General features: G+C 38.1%; 1 protein-coding gene and 1 long non-coding RNA gene across 2 annotated transcripts; one reads left to right on the forward strand and one right to left on the reverse strand.

Annotated features, from left to right (window-relative positions):
* Positions 1 to 573: 573 nt before the first annotated feature.
* Positions 574 to 8,733, forward strand: LOC122968619. Its single transcript, XR_006398853.1, has 4 exons — positions 574 to 772; positions 3,459 to 3,861; positions 5,681 to 5,759; positions 6,427 to 8,733. It is a non-coding gene; the product is annotated as an uncharacterized LOC122968619 (long non-coding RNA).
* A 4,112-nt stretch (positions 8,734 to 12,845) lies between these two features.
* Positions 12,846 to 14,911, reverse strand: cldn23.1 (claudin 23.1). Its single transcript, XM_044334048.1, has one exon. It carries the CDS (start codon positions 14,699 to 14,701, stop codon positions 13,871 to 13,873), a length of 831 nt encoding a protein of 276 aa, XP_044189983.1. The 5' UTR covers positions 14,702 to 14,911; the 3' UTR covers positions 12,846 to 13,870.
* Between the last annotated feature and the right edge of the window lie 2,414 nt (positions 14,912 to 17,325).

The raw sequence follows: 17,325 nt of genomic DNA on the forward strand, positions 1-17,325 counted from the left end.
CAGACACAGTCTTGTAAGGGCTTGCCAACTGAGTGTTGTTCTAACTTGCCTGCTTCTACTTCCATCCCCCACTGGTCTAGCAACCACACCCACAGTAGTGTGTGAGTGTGAGAACATGCGTGAGTGCTGTTTGTTTTATGTAATGTTGTTTAACCCCGAATTCTCAAGAAAAGCGACGAGTTTAAAACCATATTTAACATTTTTACACATATTATATTAGAATTTATTTTCCCTTTGTCAAATTTTGTTTATCTTTGTTATTTCCTTATTTTATGCCCTACATAGTTTTTTACGAGCCAATGTCTGAAAGGTGCCACACAAATTAAGTTTATTTTACCAGGAATGCTAGAGCATTGTGTTTAGTAAGTCAGTGTTAGTCAGCGATCAACTGAAGCATACCGTAAGTTAGTTTGCTCTCCTTATGAAATAACAAGTTTCGACATCATATCAGTCAGGGATATTTGGTGTCAACTAGAGTGTGTAGCCTACATGACTCATCCCATGTAAAGATAAGCCAGAGGGAGGGTGATTGTGTGTGTGTGTGTGTGTGTGTGTGTGTGTTGATGGGAAAAAAATGGGCAGGTATTCACAGGTCTCGGCTTTCTTCCTCTTCCCTCCTTCCTTTTGTTTGAGATACCTTCACTGAAAGAGAACTTTAAATTCTTTTTCAAAGACCCAGGAAACACACAAGGACACCAGGACAAGCCAACATCAAGAAATCAAACTCGACTGCCGACATTTTAAGGACACCAGGTCTGCATTCTTTGCTTCTGTGAGTAGATGTTTTCCATTTTGTCGTGTTTTGCTAATATGTTGCTGTGCTTTTTTTGCTGTAGACATGCCCCACCTGTAGCCATTGTTAAACACTATCTGTTAATGGGAAACCTGAATGACGAGATGTTTGAGAAGTAGGATAACTTTACCATCACCACTTATTTATCAGTTTACCTGCCATGGTGGCTTGGACATGGCTTTGGATAATCTTGTCTCTTAAATCTCTGTAGTGTCTTCTTCATACACACTAGTGTGTTTACTGTAGGAGGCTGTGATTGTTGAGTGGTCCACTTTGTGTCTTACTTTTATCTGAGCATAGCTCAGAATGGAGTCATGAGGTGTTCTTATTGTAAATCATGTGCTGACAATCTAAAAAAACTAATAGAACATATTAAAAACTCATAGGTTCTTTTAGTAGGAGTTACGAGTTGATGAGATGCAGCTCTGAGTCAAGTCTTCCTGTTGCTTTTCTAATATAACATGAGTCAATCTCTGTATACGCAATGCTGCTGATGATGAAACAAGTACAAATACAATTGTATCAGCTTATTTAGTGCAATCCTTCAACCCTTGTTCATTTGTATGTGATGTTTTAAAAGTAAAGTATGTTTGAGGGCGAGATTGCACACGACAAACAGCTTACAGTTCCGTGTACGAGCAGTGAGATGTGTTTGTAAAAATACACCTTCTATCAGCCACAAGGCTGACAGACACACAATATCTTGTTTTTTGGGGGGGAATTATTAAAATAAAGTGTAGATTTTACATATGATGTCGATGGGACCCATTTTATTTTAAAATGATCACTCAGTATTAATATCAAACATCTTCATGCTGTCTGGTGATACACATCACATCTCGGGGAAAAATCAGACTGTCCCTGTCATATATGTTTACCATCTTTTTACTGAATACAGAGCTTGTAATTCTGACTGAATTCTTTTTTTGACTGAACTGAAGGCAGCACTGTCTCAAGTGTTTGTGCTTTGACTGCAACGAAATCATTGCAGCCAACATGACCGGTGGAATGTACCAAATTAAAGGTAGTCATGAAATGTGACAAGTTCCACACATTAAATACATTCAGACCAAAAACACGTGTCACATGATGCCAAGATATGATCACCTTTTAATATTAAGTCTCTTTCCCCTCGTAAAAATGCTCCTTCTGACAATATGCAGCAAACTTGTTAGGCATTAGAGGCCTTCACAGGGTGTTTACAGTGCTTATTACTCTTTGCTATATTGAAAGACTACAATGGTTGCTACAGTGTGTAAATTTATAGGCATAAAAACAAAAGTGATAAACTGGATGTTGTATAGTAGAAATAAGCAGATGAATGATGACATTTGAAGCAAATTCTGCTATGTTCATTCAGTAAATGACATTACAGGATGATTGTGGCAGCACTTTAATCAGTTTCCATTTAGCTGGAGATAAACTGGCTGAAAAAAACATAGGGGAGAACAGGGTAACATGAACCACTTTGTACATTTGATGATTTTACTGCAAAACGAAAGTGTATTTATTTTAAATAATAGTTACTATATATATCTAATATATTTACCTTGTGTACCCATGGAAATTAAAACAAGTTATCTAATTATTATGGTTTTAGAACAATGACTCAAAAAAATTAGTCCTATGGCACAACTTGCCCTAAGGTAGGGGTAAAATGAGCACAGGGGTGGCGTAAATCAAGTGTTCTAGGGGTAAATTGTGCACCGTTAAATACTGATATAAAAATGACACAAAAGATTTTGGACTGATGTGTTAGACAGCGCTCTCCACCACCATCATCAAATCACCAAATGAGGGAATATCTTTTGGAAAAATGCTGTTCATCTCTCCAAAAGAGTTCCAGATACTTGTAGAATCAATGCCAAGGCACATTGAAGCTGTTCTGGCGGCACGTGGTGGTCCAACACCTTACTAACCTTACTAAGACACTTTATGTTGGTTTCTCCTTTAATTTGTCACCCATCTGTATGTACTGCATGTTTGTATGTGGCTTAAACTTAACATTAGTCAGCAATTAGGTATTTATTCAACATTGTTACACTTGTAACAGTGAAGAAACATTAACATGAACAGTGTCTCTAGTCTCTAGAATATCAGAAAATAATACTTAAACACACAGGTTACTCTGTACATGGGTGGCCTAAATCTAAATTTTGGGGGGTAAATTGAGCCATTGATTCAACTTACCCCAACATCACAGGCATGTTTTACCCCAAAACCTCATAACTGTTTCACACAGTGGCTCAGATCCACAATTATGCAAAGTCTATGACCTTGTTTATAGCTTACACTGACTTAGATGAACATGTAATAACGTTCAAAACGTATCTATTTTAATTAAGATACAAGACTGGTAACTTTAGTAACATGATTAATTCATTTGGCAGGACAAAAATCTTTTTTTTTGCTCTGTTTTGCTCACCACTCTCTCCATGTGCTTGAGTCCAAGATGGATTGAGTAACATGAACTATGCTTCCTTAATTTGTGGTCACATGATTACTTTTGTTTATGGTTACCTAGACACAGGGTGGCTCAATTTACCCACTGGCTCGACTTACCCCGTTCTCCCTACTTGCAGACTTGTTTGACTGAGCTGGACGCCATTTCAACTTTACTATAAGGATCTGTGTCTTCTCTTTATGTTTCCCTGTTGTGTTTTAGGGTGTGTCTTGTCCATCCATTCATCTCTTCCCTCTCCTATTCTCCTTCCACGTATCACGCCCTCCCTTATTTGTCCAGTGTTTCCTTCCTTTCTTCCTTACACCCCCTCTTCTATGATGTCCACCCCTTTCCCTGCTCCTCAACCAAGAGGCATTGACCACAGCCTGCCAACCTGTGGAGAGACTCGGTGCAGCGGCCATGGTACCTGTGTGAGTCCTCTGGGTGGCGGTACTGGTTTCTTGTGCGACTGTAACCTGGGCTACCGGGGCCAATCCTGCGAGGACACAGTCAATGGGTCACTAAGTTTGCCGCTGACCCTGAGTGTGCTGGGCGTCATCGTAGGGCTCCTGATCCTGGCTTTCATCGTCGCCAAGATAAGACAGAAGCAAAAGAAGAAGCAAAGGTACTGAAATATCTCAGAAGTGTCATGAACAGGATACCTACAGCTATATCCTGTTCAAGAAGTTTCCATTGAAAGCTTTTCCATTTGCTGTTCTTAAAGGAATAGTTCAACTTTTGGGGAAGTGTGCATATTAGTTTTCTTTCAGAGTGAGATGAGAAAACACACTTTATTTATAGACTTTATTTGCACTTACAACATGTGTTACATTAATACAATAACAGAAAGCAATTAGGCATCATATGAAACAAAAGATTACATAAAGGACATGAGTTCACTTTCACTTTGCTTAAAACTTTAGCTTTTATTAATGTTGTACCTCGATAGTTTGAAGTTTAACTGAAATTAAAATTCATTTTTGCAAAGAAATTCATATATACTGTATATCCTTGTGTGCGTATTAAGTCACAATTTTAATTACCAAAAAGAAGAAATTTCTGTTTTATTTATTTTTCTGCAATGGCAGCCACCCCTAAATTAGACTTCCTTTAGGGGCGTGGCATGTTTGATCCTGGTAATTTGATTGGTCCAATATCTGTGTCAGCTGGCACTAAAAATAGTTCAAAATAATTCGGTGGCTGGTGGAATTAAAGTTATATTGGCAGTTAACCAGTTGAGACATTGCCACCCATGACTCCAGTGGCAGACTCCTAAATAACAGCACATAACTAATACTATTTAAGCTTGTTGAAAAAGGGGAAAAATGTCTTGTTTCAACATTCATTAGCTAAACAGGTTTATGACTTGCTCTAATCTGTTGCTGTTTCTACAAATATGTTCAAAATCCTTTAAAGTCGAACTGATATTTGAATTCAGTTTGTGCTTGTGGGGGGAGCTAGGTGTTAGAAACAATTGAACGCAATGACTTTGCGAGGCTTCCTGAAGTCTTGTCATCACAGTGAGGTTTGCAGGTTTGGTAGAGTGTGTTCAGAGACCAAACACAAAATCTGTGCTCACCAGCTGTACTGATCTGATTAGTTAAACTGTTGAGCATCAAAATGTACACGCACACATGACTTCCTTGAAATACCCTGTTAATTAGTGAGCTTTAAAGTTTTTGGATGGTATATTTTTGAACTTTGGACAGAGCCAAGCTAGTTTTTCCCTGATCCAGTCTTTATGTTAACCTTGCTATATCCTGACTTCACCACTGTACTCAACATTCAGACATGAGATTGATATTAATCTTCTAATTTCACTCTCGAAAAGAGAGCAAATAAGCATATTTTTTTCAAAATGTTGAACTACTCACTAACACACAGCATCTGGTAACTTTTTCATGGCAAACAGGAAGTGATACTTTATCTTTTAAACCTGGTTTGTTTGTGATAAAGAGAAGAACATAAGCAGAAGCAGTGATGGTCACTTTGTCAAAGAAAAGGGTAACAAACACTTCATCAACATAGAAACCACAGAAAAAGATGCCCACAGTGTTTGACATGTGATCATTTTGTCCCCACTGTATAAACACACTGAAAAGAAGGATTTAGTTTAAAGATGTGAACATGTCATCTCTCATGAATGATGAGAGTTTCATTGAGTACCTGAAAAGAATAGACCAGCAACAAGGCCACCTATTCATAATCATCTGAAGTGTTCAGTAGAGGCCTTGGAAAGAATGTTTGGAATGACTATTTGAGGGTGTTGATCTTTACTCCATGCTGGAAGTTGCTATGTGCTAAATAGTAGTTGCTATGTGTTCACATATGAAAAGTATGTTCACCGGATGTGCGCTCACTTGGTCAACACAACTCTAATTACGTCAAGATAAGATGACTAAATTTCCACAAATTAATTCTATGTTTTTGTCTGTTGTCACTAGGAGAGATCTGGCAGCAAAACATGGCTACAACATTGCTGTGTAATGTGGACAAATCTCCATAATATCCATTATATCTGAGGTATGCTTTCCATTTGTGTCAAAATGTTACCTGGAAGTCAAAGTTAAGTGTAGATATCTGACATGTAGAATGTAAAAGTGTAAAAGTCACAATTTAAGTACAATGTATAACAATTTTTGAGGGAAAACTTAATACATGTTAAATAAAATTATAACACATCATAACAAACAAACTCCTGGAATTACCAAAAAGGTACCCCTGTGGAGTTTTTTGTAATCCAACAAAAGTTATGTTTACATTCAGTGTTTCTCACCAAACACAGTGTGTACTCTTCAGGTCTAACAAACATGTTGAGTGCATGCTTCCTCAAAAATCATATATTTTAATATCTTAAATCCTACATTGTTTACAATCATGTTTAGCAGTCTAGTTTCACACTGGGATAGTGTGAAACTAACAGCAGGAATCATGCTACAACGACACACATGCGCTTATGAGTGAAAAAAAAATCCCCAAAAACAAAACGTGGACTCACTCTTAAAAGATTGCTCCATAGCACTACTAGTGGTCAAAAACTCCACAGAGTACCTTTAACACACTGATATCTGAGTGTCTAATGTGGATTTTGAATCAAGAACGATGCAACGTTTTTTATGAAGGACCAGCAACTATCTGTTACTGTCATTGAGGCACATATAAAAATAATTACTTTCTCATTCTCATCCAGGTCAACCGTGACATTACGGCCAGTGACACTGGAAGTGAGCTTCCATCAGCATTCCTCTGCAGCAAGCTTACAGTGCAACTTATTCAAGTGTGAACTATGTAAAAATGGACTCTACAGTTCTACTTTAATGGCTGTCTTGTGGCTACTACTTTATGACTGATGCTGAAGCATCCCAGGAACTCCAGTAGTGAACTGAGGTTTTTACACTTCAAGCAACACGGCTGATGGATCAGCCTGTTCTGCCCAACCGTGCCCTGATTACATTTGTAATCTGCATATACTGTTAAAATTCCTCACATTTCACACTACCAGACCATTGTGATTGTCCATAGAGGGAAACTAAAACCTATTTCTATGTTGTCATAGGCCAACAGTGACACAGCTTCACTGTTTTCATGTATCATATTTGATGATGGGTGAAATACAACTTTAAATTATATCCCCACACATGATTGCATTGAAAAACTACTCAACAGAGGAGGCTAATGGCAGGTACAGTATGTATCACACCAACACCCACAAAGTGCTCTCAGTTACTTCATTTAAACAGGTAACCAGTTGTTGCCTTGCCCTACAAAACAAGCCTTTTCTGATCTGATGCCCCTATCAGCAGGACAAAAATACGGTTTTATGATTTTGTTTCATTTTGGTGAATTATCATGGCTATCTAGTGCTAATGAACTACGATTAAACATGAACAAATACTGTAACCATAAATCCCAACAGTAGATGCAAGCATTTTTTGTGTTGTGAGCATACTTTTGAAAGTCCACACACTGACAGAATTTCATGAACTAAATGATCATGTTGTTTGTAGTTGGAATGCCCAGGAAGAAATGTCAGGATCTGTCAATACTCCTATTCAAAATCTACTTCCTTAACCACATCACTTGGGCCAAAGCTTGTTTCCATAGAGAAGCTGATCATGTCTAACACTGGCGCCATTTAGTAAAATAATGCAAATGTTCACCTATCAGTTACTGGCTTTGACAGGGTAGTGGCTTCCTTTAAATACAGCGAAAGCAGAGAGAATTGCTACAGTTGCATAGTGAGCGTTTCTTACTGCCATGTTTTTGTACGTAACGCTGAATTCATACAAGTGTTGAAAACCAGAAGTGGAAGAACTTCAGATGTTTCTACAGTAATCCATTTCATAGAGGTAAGCCACATTTGATTTGCCATTGCTTCTGTTTTTATCCAACTTTAATCATAAAGTATGCACTTTAACCTGCTTTATTTATCTGCTTTAAGTCCTTTACTACATTTTTGTTTTGTTTGTTTTATGTGCTTTGCTTCAAGTTGAACATTTGACTTTGATGCACTCCCTAAGCACCTATATGTCACTGCCAGTCTTTATTTTTGCTTGCCATCTGAGTGACAAGAATAGAGGTCTTCACTTTATTATAAGTGGTAATCGGCAAATCGAGACTTGAGATACTAGAGGACAGACACTGAAGTTTTAATCACGGACAGAATCATTACAGATGGTTTGTTCTCAAAAGTAGCCGTGTCTCTCATTTTGAGTGAGAAATTGGGCTTCTTTTCCTCACAATTTTCCAAATTGTATATATTTTGTATGAAAAGTAAAGAAATGGTGGTTTCAAACTGAACATGTACAAGATCAGGACAGCAAATTCATTTCACTATGGGCTTTTAAATCAGCCCCTGTGCTCTCTGAGTCTTGGCTTGCAGATTGATTACCACTCAAATTTATTTTGACATAAATAGACTTCTGTACCCATGCAGATGTCTCAAAATCAAAGCATAGTATACATTATTTGGCCCTTACTGAGTGGTGAAGTCACTCTCTGGAATATGTATTAAATACTTTTTTATATTCTGTTGTTTCTTTTGTACTCTTCTGACTGAATTACTATGTTTTATACTGTATGTATTTTTTGTAACTCCATTGATAACTACAAGCATTAGCAAGAGGGATAACTTTTACTATGATCTTTATCTATTTTGTGTTGCTGGATTACACAATAATTCATTTGAGGATGATTGTGGAAGATGTTTTGACAACTGTATGTGTATTTCTATGTAATCATGCACACACACACACACACACACTGGTTTTCAGTTTCTCATCTTTCTGAAGACAATAAAAACTGTGTGTCCAGGTGTGTTGAAAGCTCTGAGCATGTTGTATTTTTGTATAAGTTGTTGAATGGTTTTTCATTCTTCTCAGAAATGATGACTCAGGATGACAAAAGAGAAATAGAAGATACTCCTTGAATGAGTTTTGAAAATACCTGCCTCATTTTATTTGTGAAAAGAGTAAGATTTCTGCTCACCAAGCTCAAACAGCCAAAACAACAACTTGCCTTGTCGGTTTTCAAAACTCCATCTTGAGTCTAATCTGGCACCTCATAGGTAACATAACTACTGAAGACCACCACCAGTCCAGAAAGCAAAAAAAGTGATTTTAAAGAGTTTTGACCAAGAGAAAAGAGAGTAGCCTACTTTTTTTCCACAGAGAATGAACTAAGTCTACCACCTGAAACTAAAATGTGTGCGCACACCTCCCCAGATCCTGTTTTGCTTCATTTTTAAATGCCTTCTCCTGTCATAAGAATTTGCCACGCAGCTGTTCAAACTCAAGCCAAACGGTTTTAACTGTCTTTTGGTTTAATTACTATGCATAAATAGATTGTAGAGTTTGTAGTTGGTCGGTGCTGGATTTTTACTAGCAACTAGTATTATTTATCTAATTATGATGACGAGTTTATTTTACTTCATGTTGTTATATTAGCTCATATTAACAAATGTGAGTCTGGGGAAAAACTGATTTCTCTCAATGTTTCTGCCCCTACGGTCAAGGATGTCTGTTCATTTACAGTATTTCATTGATATGTATATTTTTTGATTATATATTCAGAAGATGATAATGCCGCACTGCTATTTACCTGCCCTTCAACATTTTGAATCAGTCAGTTAGTGCATTCTTAATGACTTTTGCACTGTATATTTTGTATTTTATGTTCATTAGCTTTCAAAGAAAATGTGCAAAAACTCCAACGAGTCAATGTTTCATATATAACCACTTTACAAATATCACATATTCATATAAAGAGAAATAGTAAATGACTTGATGAAGTGTTTTTTACTTTCTAAGTTTTCTGGTTATTTCCAGAAAAGTAAAGATGCAAGTTTTCATGTTATTTACACCTGTGTGGATTTTTACTTGACAATACAAATCAAGAACAACTATTTGGATGATGAATATTCAATCAGTGTTAAGACTTTACTTACTTTCAACTTGTCCAGTGTAAATCCTCAATGTCAGTATTAACATTTGAGAAGTTGATCATGAGATGAGATTTTGTCATCCAAAAATTATAATCCAAGGTAATGAGTTTGTGACATTAAAATCATTATTAAGTTGTTCTTACATGCTGCTGTACTGCAGGATGTCAACACTGACAACAGACAGTCTGTGTGTGCTTTGCATTCACCAAAACATGAACTGCTGCCTGATTATCTCTTTCTGGGATCCAGTGACATGATAGTATCAGCTTCAATATTTACTAAACTCTAACTAACAGGAAGCGATACTGGGCATGACTGATTCGTAATCATGCATGTTGACCAAGTAACAGTGTTTGTTATATGAGAAAATATGTATCTGTTACAAGAAGGGACGGGAAGGAACTGCCACAACGGAGACATTATTTCAACACCTGCTTTTCTGTTAATGAGCAGACTTTGTTTAATTTACAGAAGGAGGAGCGCATTGAAATTATAGCTAAATAAACTGCAGTAATTTAACATTTGGTGGTTTGTATGCAAATTATTAAAAAGGGAACTCTGCTGCTTTAACCCATAAAGGTCAGTTTACTAGACATGGGGAGTCCTTCTCTTCTACTGACTCTGTATAAACAGTTGAATCACGTCTTTTGTGGCTGTGGAGGAACTTTCTAAAGTCTGACAAAATAACCCTAATGATGTCATCAGGGTTATTGTAGCTTAGACTTGGACACTATAAACTTTATAAAAGACACAAACTGGGAACATGGGTTTTAATGAGCAGGGAAGGTCTCATGAGAAGATGTTTTGGTTGCATTATGGGAAACAGGCTCCAGCATGACCCATTCAATGGACTAAAAATTAGACTCTCAGGGTCAATCATACTTCTTTTGTTTGTTTTTTTCAAAAAAAAAAAAAAAGTCATTTTAATGAACACACTTCTTAGTCATCCAAAGGTGTGACACTATAGAAAACCTCTTTTGTCACACCCTGAACGCAGGATCTATCTTAAAGAAATCAGTTCAAGTAGTAAAAACATCATCTTGTCTTGGGAGGGGTGTGTCATTGTCACCATTGGAGTGCACAATTAATTGAGTTACTGACATTATATTCTCTTGCATTTATAGTTAATGTAAATATAGACAGTGTACAAACAGATTCCTTATCAGGAGAAGGCTGAAAAGTTGAAAATGAGTCAGTATTTTACAAGAAAAAAAACACAGACAGGGCCCAGTCTCTCAACAGACGTGACACACAGTAACATTCAAATGTGAATATGTTTTTTCCATGTCCCACGTGATCATCCCAACCACAAAGAGCTATCTCTCTCTAAAACATTCATCAGTTTTTTTTTTTAAATTTTGCCAGAGGCAGTAACGCTACTGTAACTCATCTGATGCTACATAGTTTGTTAGCACATATAACTACACCAGAATAAGTAGAGCTGAAGCAGGCAAAACAAACTTTTTTCAATATACTAAACTAAAAAACATAAAAACAAACATTATCTGAGCCTGATTCATCCACTGAAAACAATGACTGAACTGTTTAATGAAGGGAGACCTGTACCTCTCCTTCTTTCACACAGAGTTAAACATAAATATTTGCACTTCTTTAATTGTAACTACTAATTTTATTGTGTACTTTGAGAACTAACACCTACAAAATTAGTATCATGCTTTTGACAATTTGCAATGATCGTACTGGTTTGAAAATGCAAAAATTATGTAACACTCTATAATTCTCATATTCTGGCCCTAATCAGCAGGATTTAGTTTCCCACATTAGACTCTCTGACAATAAAGTAAGGTTACCACTTTCTGGAGCATTGTTAAATTAGAAGGGGTTGGATAGAAGATCATATATTGAAATAGTTACAGTATGATGCTACATTGGTCCTTTTCAACATGTTCTCGCTCCCAACTCGTTACATATGGAAGCTTGGTCAAGACCCCATGGCATCACTTTTTGACGCACAGGGTACCCCTTTAGTGTCATTTTTCAACGCGCAGTATCACGGCAGTCACTGTTAAAAAATAATTATATTTAACAGTGTGCACAAGCACAAAAACTTTTGGTTAGGGTTAGGGAAAGATCATGGTTTGGGTTAAAATAAAAAATAAAATAAAAATGGCAAGGTGATCTCTGTGCTGATTTCCAACTTTCTGCCAACAACATTACAAGCCATCCACCAACCCCTCCACCTCCTAATAAGAAAGTAAGTCAGCTTATATAGATGTCATGTAAAGTACATCACTTCAGAAATGTTGATAGGATACATATTGTTGAAATGTTAATATGCTCCGTATTACAGGTGTTGAAATGTAGATATTCAACGCATCTGTGGTTTGCAGAAACGTACATTGCTAATGTTTTATTCTGGAGACCAGGCTGAAATTTGTCACCTTATATAGACGTCATCAGTCTCATGGCATCTATTTCAGACGTTGTGGGACCCTGCACGTTGAAAAATGACGTTAAAGGGGTACTCAGTGTGTTAAAAAGTGACACCATGGGGTCCTGACCAAGCTTCGATTTGTGACGAGTTGGGAGTGAGAACTGGCTGTCCTTTTGCAGTGACCATTTGAAACTAAGTAACCATTAAACAGAGTAGTAGTAAAAAAGAACAACTTTGGTAACTTTTACCCAAGTTTATCCAACACTAATAATCTTATTTCCACTTGTGTAACATTCAAGGCAAATAACGGTATCTCAGCAAAAAGTTACTCTGCATCTACAGTAACTCAGTGGTCATTAGTTGTGGCTTGAAACAGGTCCCGCAGGGAGACCCGCATCATCATTTCATGGAGGCCACGCAGGAGCTATAGAGGGACGATTGTTCACTACAGTGTTGCTTTGTTTGAGATGTGAAGCTAGTTTAAACACAAGAGGTAATGTTTTTCGACAAGCTGCGTAAAGAAACCAACCGCTCAGACTGGTTGGGCTACATTGTCTGAATACTTATGAGGTTCACACTGAATATTCTGCCTGTATGTCTGTGTTTGAATAGTGTCGGCAGTTATTTCCAATATGTTTTTTTACTTCACACACACTTCTGCAGTTTTGTTGATACTTAAATACAATTTTTTAACATCAAGTGGATTATTAATTTATTATTTATTTATCCACACAAACAAAACAAGAAGAGTCAAGCTAAGAGAAGGGACTCGTTATTAGGAAACACAGTGCACATTTAATAAGGCACTTGTATCACAAAGCAATAAGGACATAATTGATTACATCACAATGCTTCTCAACAGTTGGCCAGTTGTCCTACATCGTTGGTCACAATTGTAAAGTGCATAAGAATACAATATTTACATAAAAATAGAAAAAAAGAAAATGGCAATGTACACTGAGAAAATGTAAAAGCTTCCTTAAAGATGAGGGCTATTTACAAATGGGGTTTGGCATAATTTGCAGACGAGCAAACTTAACATTGTTTTTTCTATAGGCTCACTAAACAATGCAGGTATTAGCTCCATGTTTCACCGTTGAAATAAAACAGAATTATTCACTTTCTAAACTTCTTTTATAAAAAAAACTCTCCTTCCATTCCCTCACATAACAACATTAATCTCATCTCCGTCTCTATTACTATTGCACTGCTTGGAGCACACAGCTATTATAATGACATTATAATTAATCATAATCAAGGCAAGCACTTAATGAGTCTCATCTGCTGCCACATTAAACTGCAGCCCTGCCATTTAAATGATGTGTCACTCACACATCATTTAACCTATTATTCTGTTATAGATGTATGCCTTCAAGTGTTGCTGTCCTAATGATAAAACACTGTAATACTTATAGGGGCATTTAAAGTGATTCTGCTTCACTTAATAGTAAGTTTACAGTGATTTCATAATCTATTTGATCTCTAAGTACCACTGAAATATCAATATTCCTTTATGGTCAGTAAACAATGAGTGTATGATGACTTTAAAGTACTTTTTTGGTATATTTATCTCCTATTATTACTACAATACTTCAGAATATTATTGCCTAAGTTGTTTAGAGTTTAGACTACAGTTTGGACTAGATCTGTAATGTTATAACTTCATTGCGTAATTACCATTTTCCACTCTCAGTCTCTATTGCAGATATTCCTCTCAATCTTCAAGTTGTTTCTCTTCTGTGTGGTTTTGTGTGTCTCCAGATGTGGGATATGTGCTTCTTTGGGGGTCCCTTCCTCTCAAAGGTCTGCATCATAGGGTCTGCCGTTGTAAGAGGTGTTGACTGACCGCACTGCGGGGCTCTTGGCCCGAGGGAAGGACACATCCTCATCCATGGAGTCCCTGGAATATGGGACGCTGCTGCTGGCGCTGCTCCGTGCCCGGTTCAGGCTTGGCACATCGACGCGTCTCGACGGGGGCTTCTGGTGGCTGAACCGGTTGGCCATGACCTCCTCAACCCGTACCTCTCCTCGGTTCTTCCCTCCACAGCAACGGCAGATCCCGATGAACATGACGAAGCCACCCAGGATCTCAAATATCCCACCGATGTAGCCCAGGATGATGCAATAGCCGACGCGCACTTCTGCCGTCGGGGTCACAGTGGCAACATCTGGGAGGATGTGCGTATACCAGGCGATGGGTATGATGGTCATGACGCCTGAGAGGAAGATCAACAGTCCACCCAGGCCGGCCACGATCCAGTTAGGCCTGTCTTTCCAGCACCTGGCACCCGGGATGGCCACGGCCAGCCCGATTAGAGTCACGATGAGGGAGGCCACCATCAACCCCTGAGCGATCGGGATGATCTGGTTGTTGAAGTAGGTGGTGTCCTCCTGGCCGCAGATCGATCTGGTGGTGGTTGTGGCGGCTATGCAGATGTCCCAGATGCCCTGCTGGATGACCTCGTCGGCCGGTCTGCCGGGGACGTTATGGATGGTCCTCCAGTTTGGGGCCACAGTGGCAGTCAGGTCCAGGACCCATCCGCAAGGAGCCATGACCAACCCGAAGATCAGGATGCCCGGGGTGCGCAAGGACACCCGCATCCACTCCTCCGCTGATCGATTCGGCATGGTTACTGCTGTTGTTGTTGTTGTTGATGATGCGTTTGTTCTCACTGCCAAACTCAGTGTAGCAGTTTAGACAGACGCGTCTGAGTTTTGACAGCTGGTCTTAAAAAACAAGTCTAACTGAAACCTGACAGTGGGCGGGGCTTTGGCCCTACCTGTAAGCCTCTGTACTCAAATAGGACAGGTGTGGCGCGCAGTGCACAGCCGGGCTAAAAGCTTTTCCATCTCCACCGGCAATCAAAGACGCGGAGAAGGGAGTTTCGATGAGGCTTTTATCATGCAAATGCCTCTGTCTCCGATAAAGAACCAAAAAAGGGTGTCTGTGAAAGGCCCCTGGAACGGGCGCGCCTGTATCCTCAACGTGCTCAGGTTTCAAAATAGTACAATGAGTTTATATTTATACCCCGTTATTAACTCAAACTCAAATAAACACGTGTGTCGTTGTTCTGTAAACATGTGATTGCTGTAATAAAACATTTCAGTCTTAAATAAGTTAGGATAGTCATCTTCAGATGAAATCAAAGTGTGTGTGCATGAGCTCAGTGGAAAGACTCCCACACATTCATTAACACATTGTATCATAGACTTTGTTTCTGAAGTAAAGTTTTGTTAATCAGTGGCACAGTTAGTGAAACACAGCATGCAATTAAAAGATGATGAAGGTTATTTTTTTTGAAACAGGGCTGCAGTTGATACAATAAAACAAGAATGAGACTCATGAAAATGTTACGGAGGATTCTGTGGTCTCTTTATATAGTCTTTTATTCAGCTCAGGCAAACATACAACAGTACTGCTATTAGGGATTGAACCAATTTATTGGTATGGAGAACTTCATTTTAAAAAAGACACATTTGAATTTCCTAACAAGTAAACAGGTTTAGTAGAACCTCAGTGATTATCACTGTTTAGGTTTGAAAACACCACTGTGGCTGTGTGGGAAGTGTTTTTAGCAAGAATGTAGTTCTGCTGGAATCGTATGACAACTGCTCAAAAACCTTTCTGCCTCTTTGTCTTTCTGTTCTCTTCATCCTTCCTTCAGTGTATTTCTATGTTGTCAGTTTCTGCTTGTTGCTAATTAATAATGCTCAAAACCTCAAACTCTCATGACATCACCATGCACAGATCCTGGGGTCAGTGTGACCCACAAACAGCAAGGTGATTAGTTTTCTAAGGATCTGAACAACCTGTGAACAACTGATGATACACCCAGAAACTACATTGTTGAAGTTTACCACACCTCAACCTCAAAGTGTTTTTTTAAAAACATGCTGTGTTTTCTTACTGCGCCACTGATGAACAAAACTTGGAAATAATTTCCTAAGGACCACTGGAACCTTAAGCCTTTTCCTTTAGGACTTAAGTTTACTGCTGCGAGCTTTGACGTTTTTAAATGTGTGAAATATAAAATCATCCATAACTGTGCTGATTCAAATAATCAAATCACATGTTCTTGAAGCTGCCTGGATCATCGTTGTTTTTGTTCTGAGAATTGTTTTTTCAAGCCAGATTTGAGCTTTGACACACAAGGAACAGTTAAAGGAAGTATGAGAGGTATGTCAACCAACCAGACGCAACTTTGCATACTCATCTCCTGACACCACAGTCTTGTTTTATCAGCAGCTGTCATGTGTAATCAGCTGTCATATCATCACTTCACTGGAACACATAAAAACCAAAGAGGATTGTGGAACACTGTGGTTCAATATCTAATTGTAAATATCTACTTTTGGTGCTGATACTACTACAACCACAGCTATTACTTCTACTACTACTTCTATGACTACTATGATGTATTTTAAGGTGAAAAAGGATATCATCAGCAGCAATTAACATAATGTTTCTGTTGAAGCATAGGGGCTTGATGATGACTTCTGGTGACTAATCCGTTAGGCGTTCTTGGCCTCAAGCAGAGATAAAACTGCCTGTTGTTGAAACAAAAGTTCCCACACTATTGTAGCTTCAACATACTCTGAAAATCTCTCTTACCATTTTTAGTTTTCTTTTTTTGCATTAATCAGTGTGAAGAGCACCTTAACTGTTTTCATTTTTAATCTTCTTGCAGTTTGTGCTTTGCTGTAAGGCAAAGCAGCAACAGGCTTTTAAGCTTGAATGTGAATAAAAATGTATTTAGAACCTGATCAATCCTTTTGAAATGACAAATCATGGTTTAGATACAGCTATCTTCGTTCCAGTATGTCACAATGATGCTGTATGCTTTCTACATCTACAGTTTCATTCGTCATGGCATTTCCATCACAGATCATGTCACAATGATTGCATAATGCATTTCCAAGGTGCTAATAATAATCTGTGGATATGATACATGGATACAAACTGGCTGTCACACACATACAACTGATGCAGTGTAATAGTGCCTTCATTTAGGTCTCATTCTTCAGATCCCAGGCTCTCACTATCACATATATATCATATATGGGTATAGGTTGTATGTAACGTTTTTTAGAACTAGTTGTCACCAAAAGGAGAAGGGACTGATATATTAGACCAAATTAGCAAATTATAAATGAAAAAGAAACAGAATACAGTCTGTCTATTTATTTATTTCTGTCATAGATAGTTGGGCTTTTATGTTTCTTCATGGTGAAAATGAATGCACAGTTTTGTG

The sequence above is a fragment of the Thunnus albacares genome, chromosome 18, assembly GCF_914725855.1.
Source record: "Thunnus albacares chromosome 18, fThuAlb1.1, whole genome shotgun sequence".
Lineage (NCBI taxonomy): Eukaryota > Metazoa > Chordata > Actinopteri > Scombriformes > Scombridae > Thunnus > Thunnus albacares.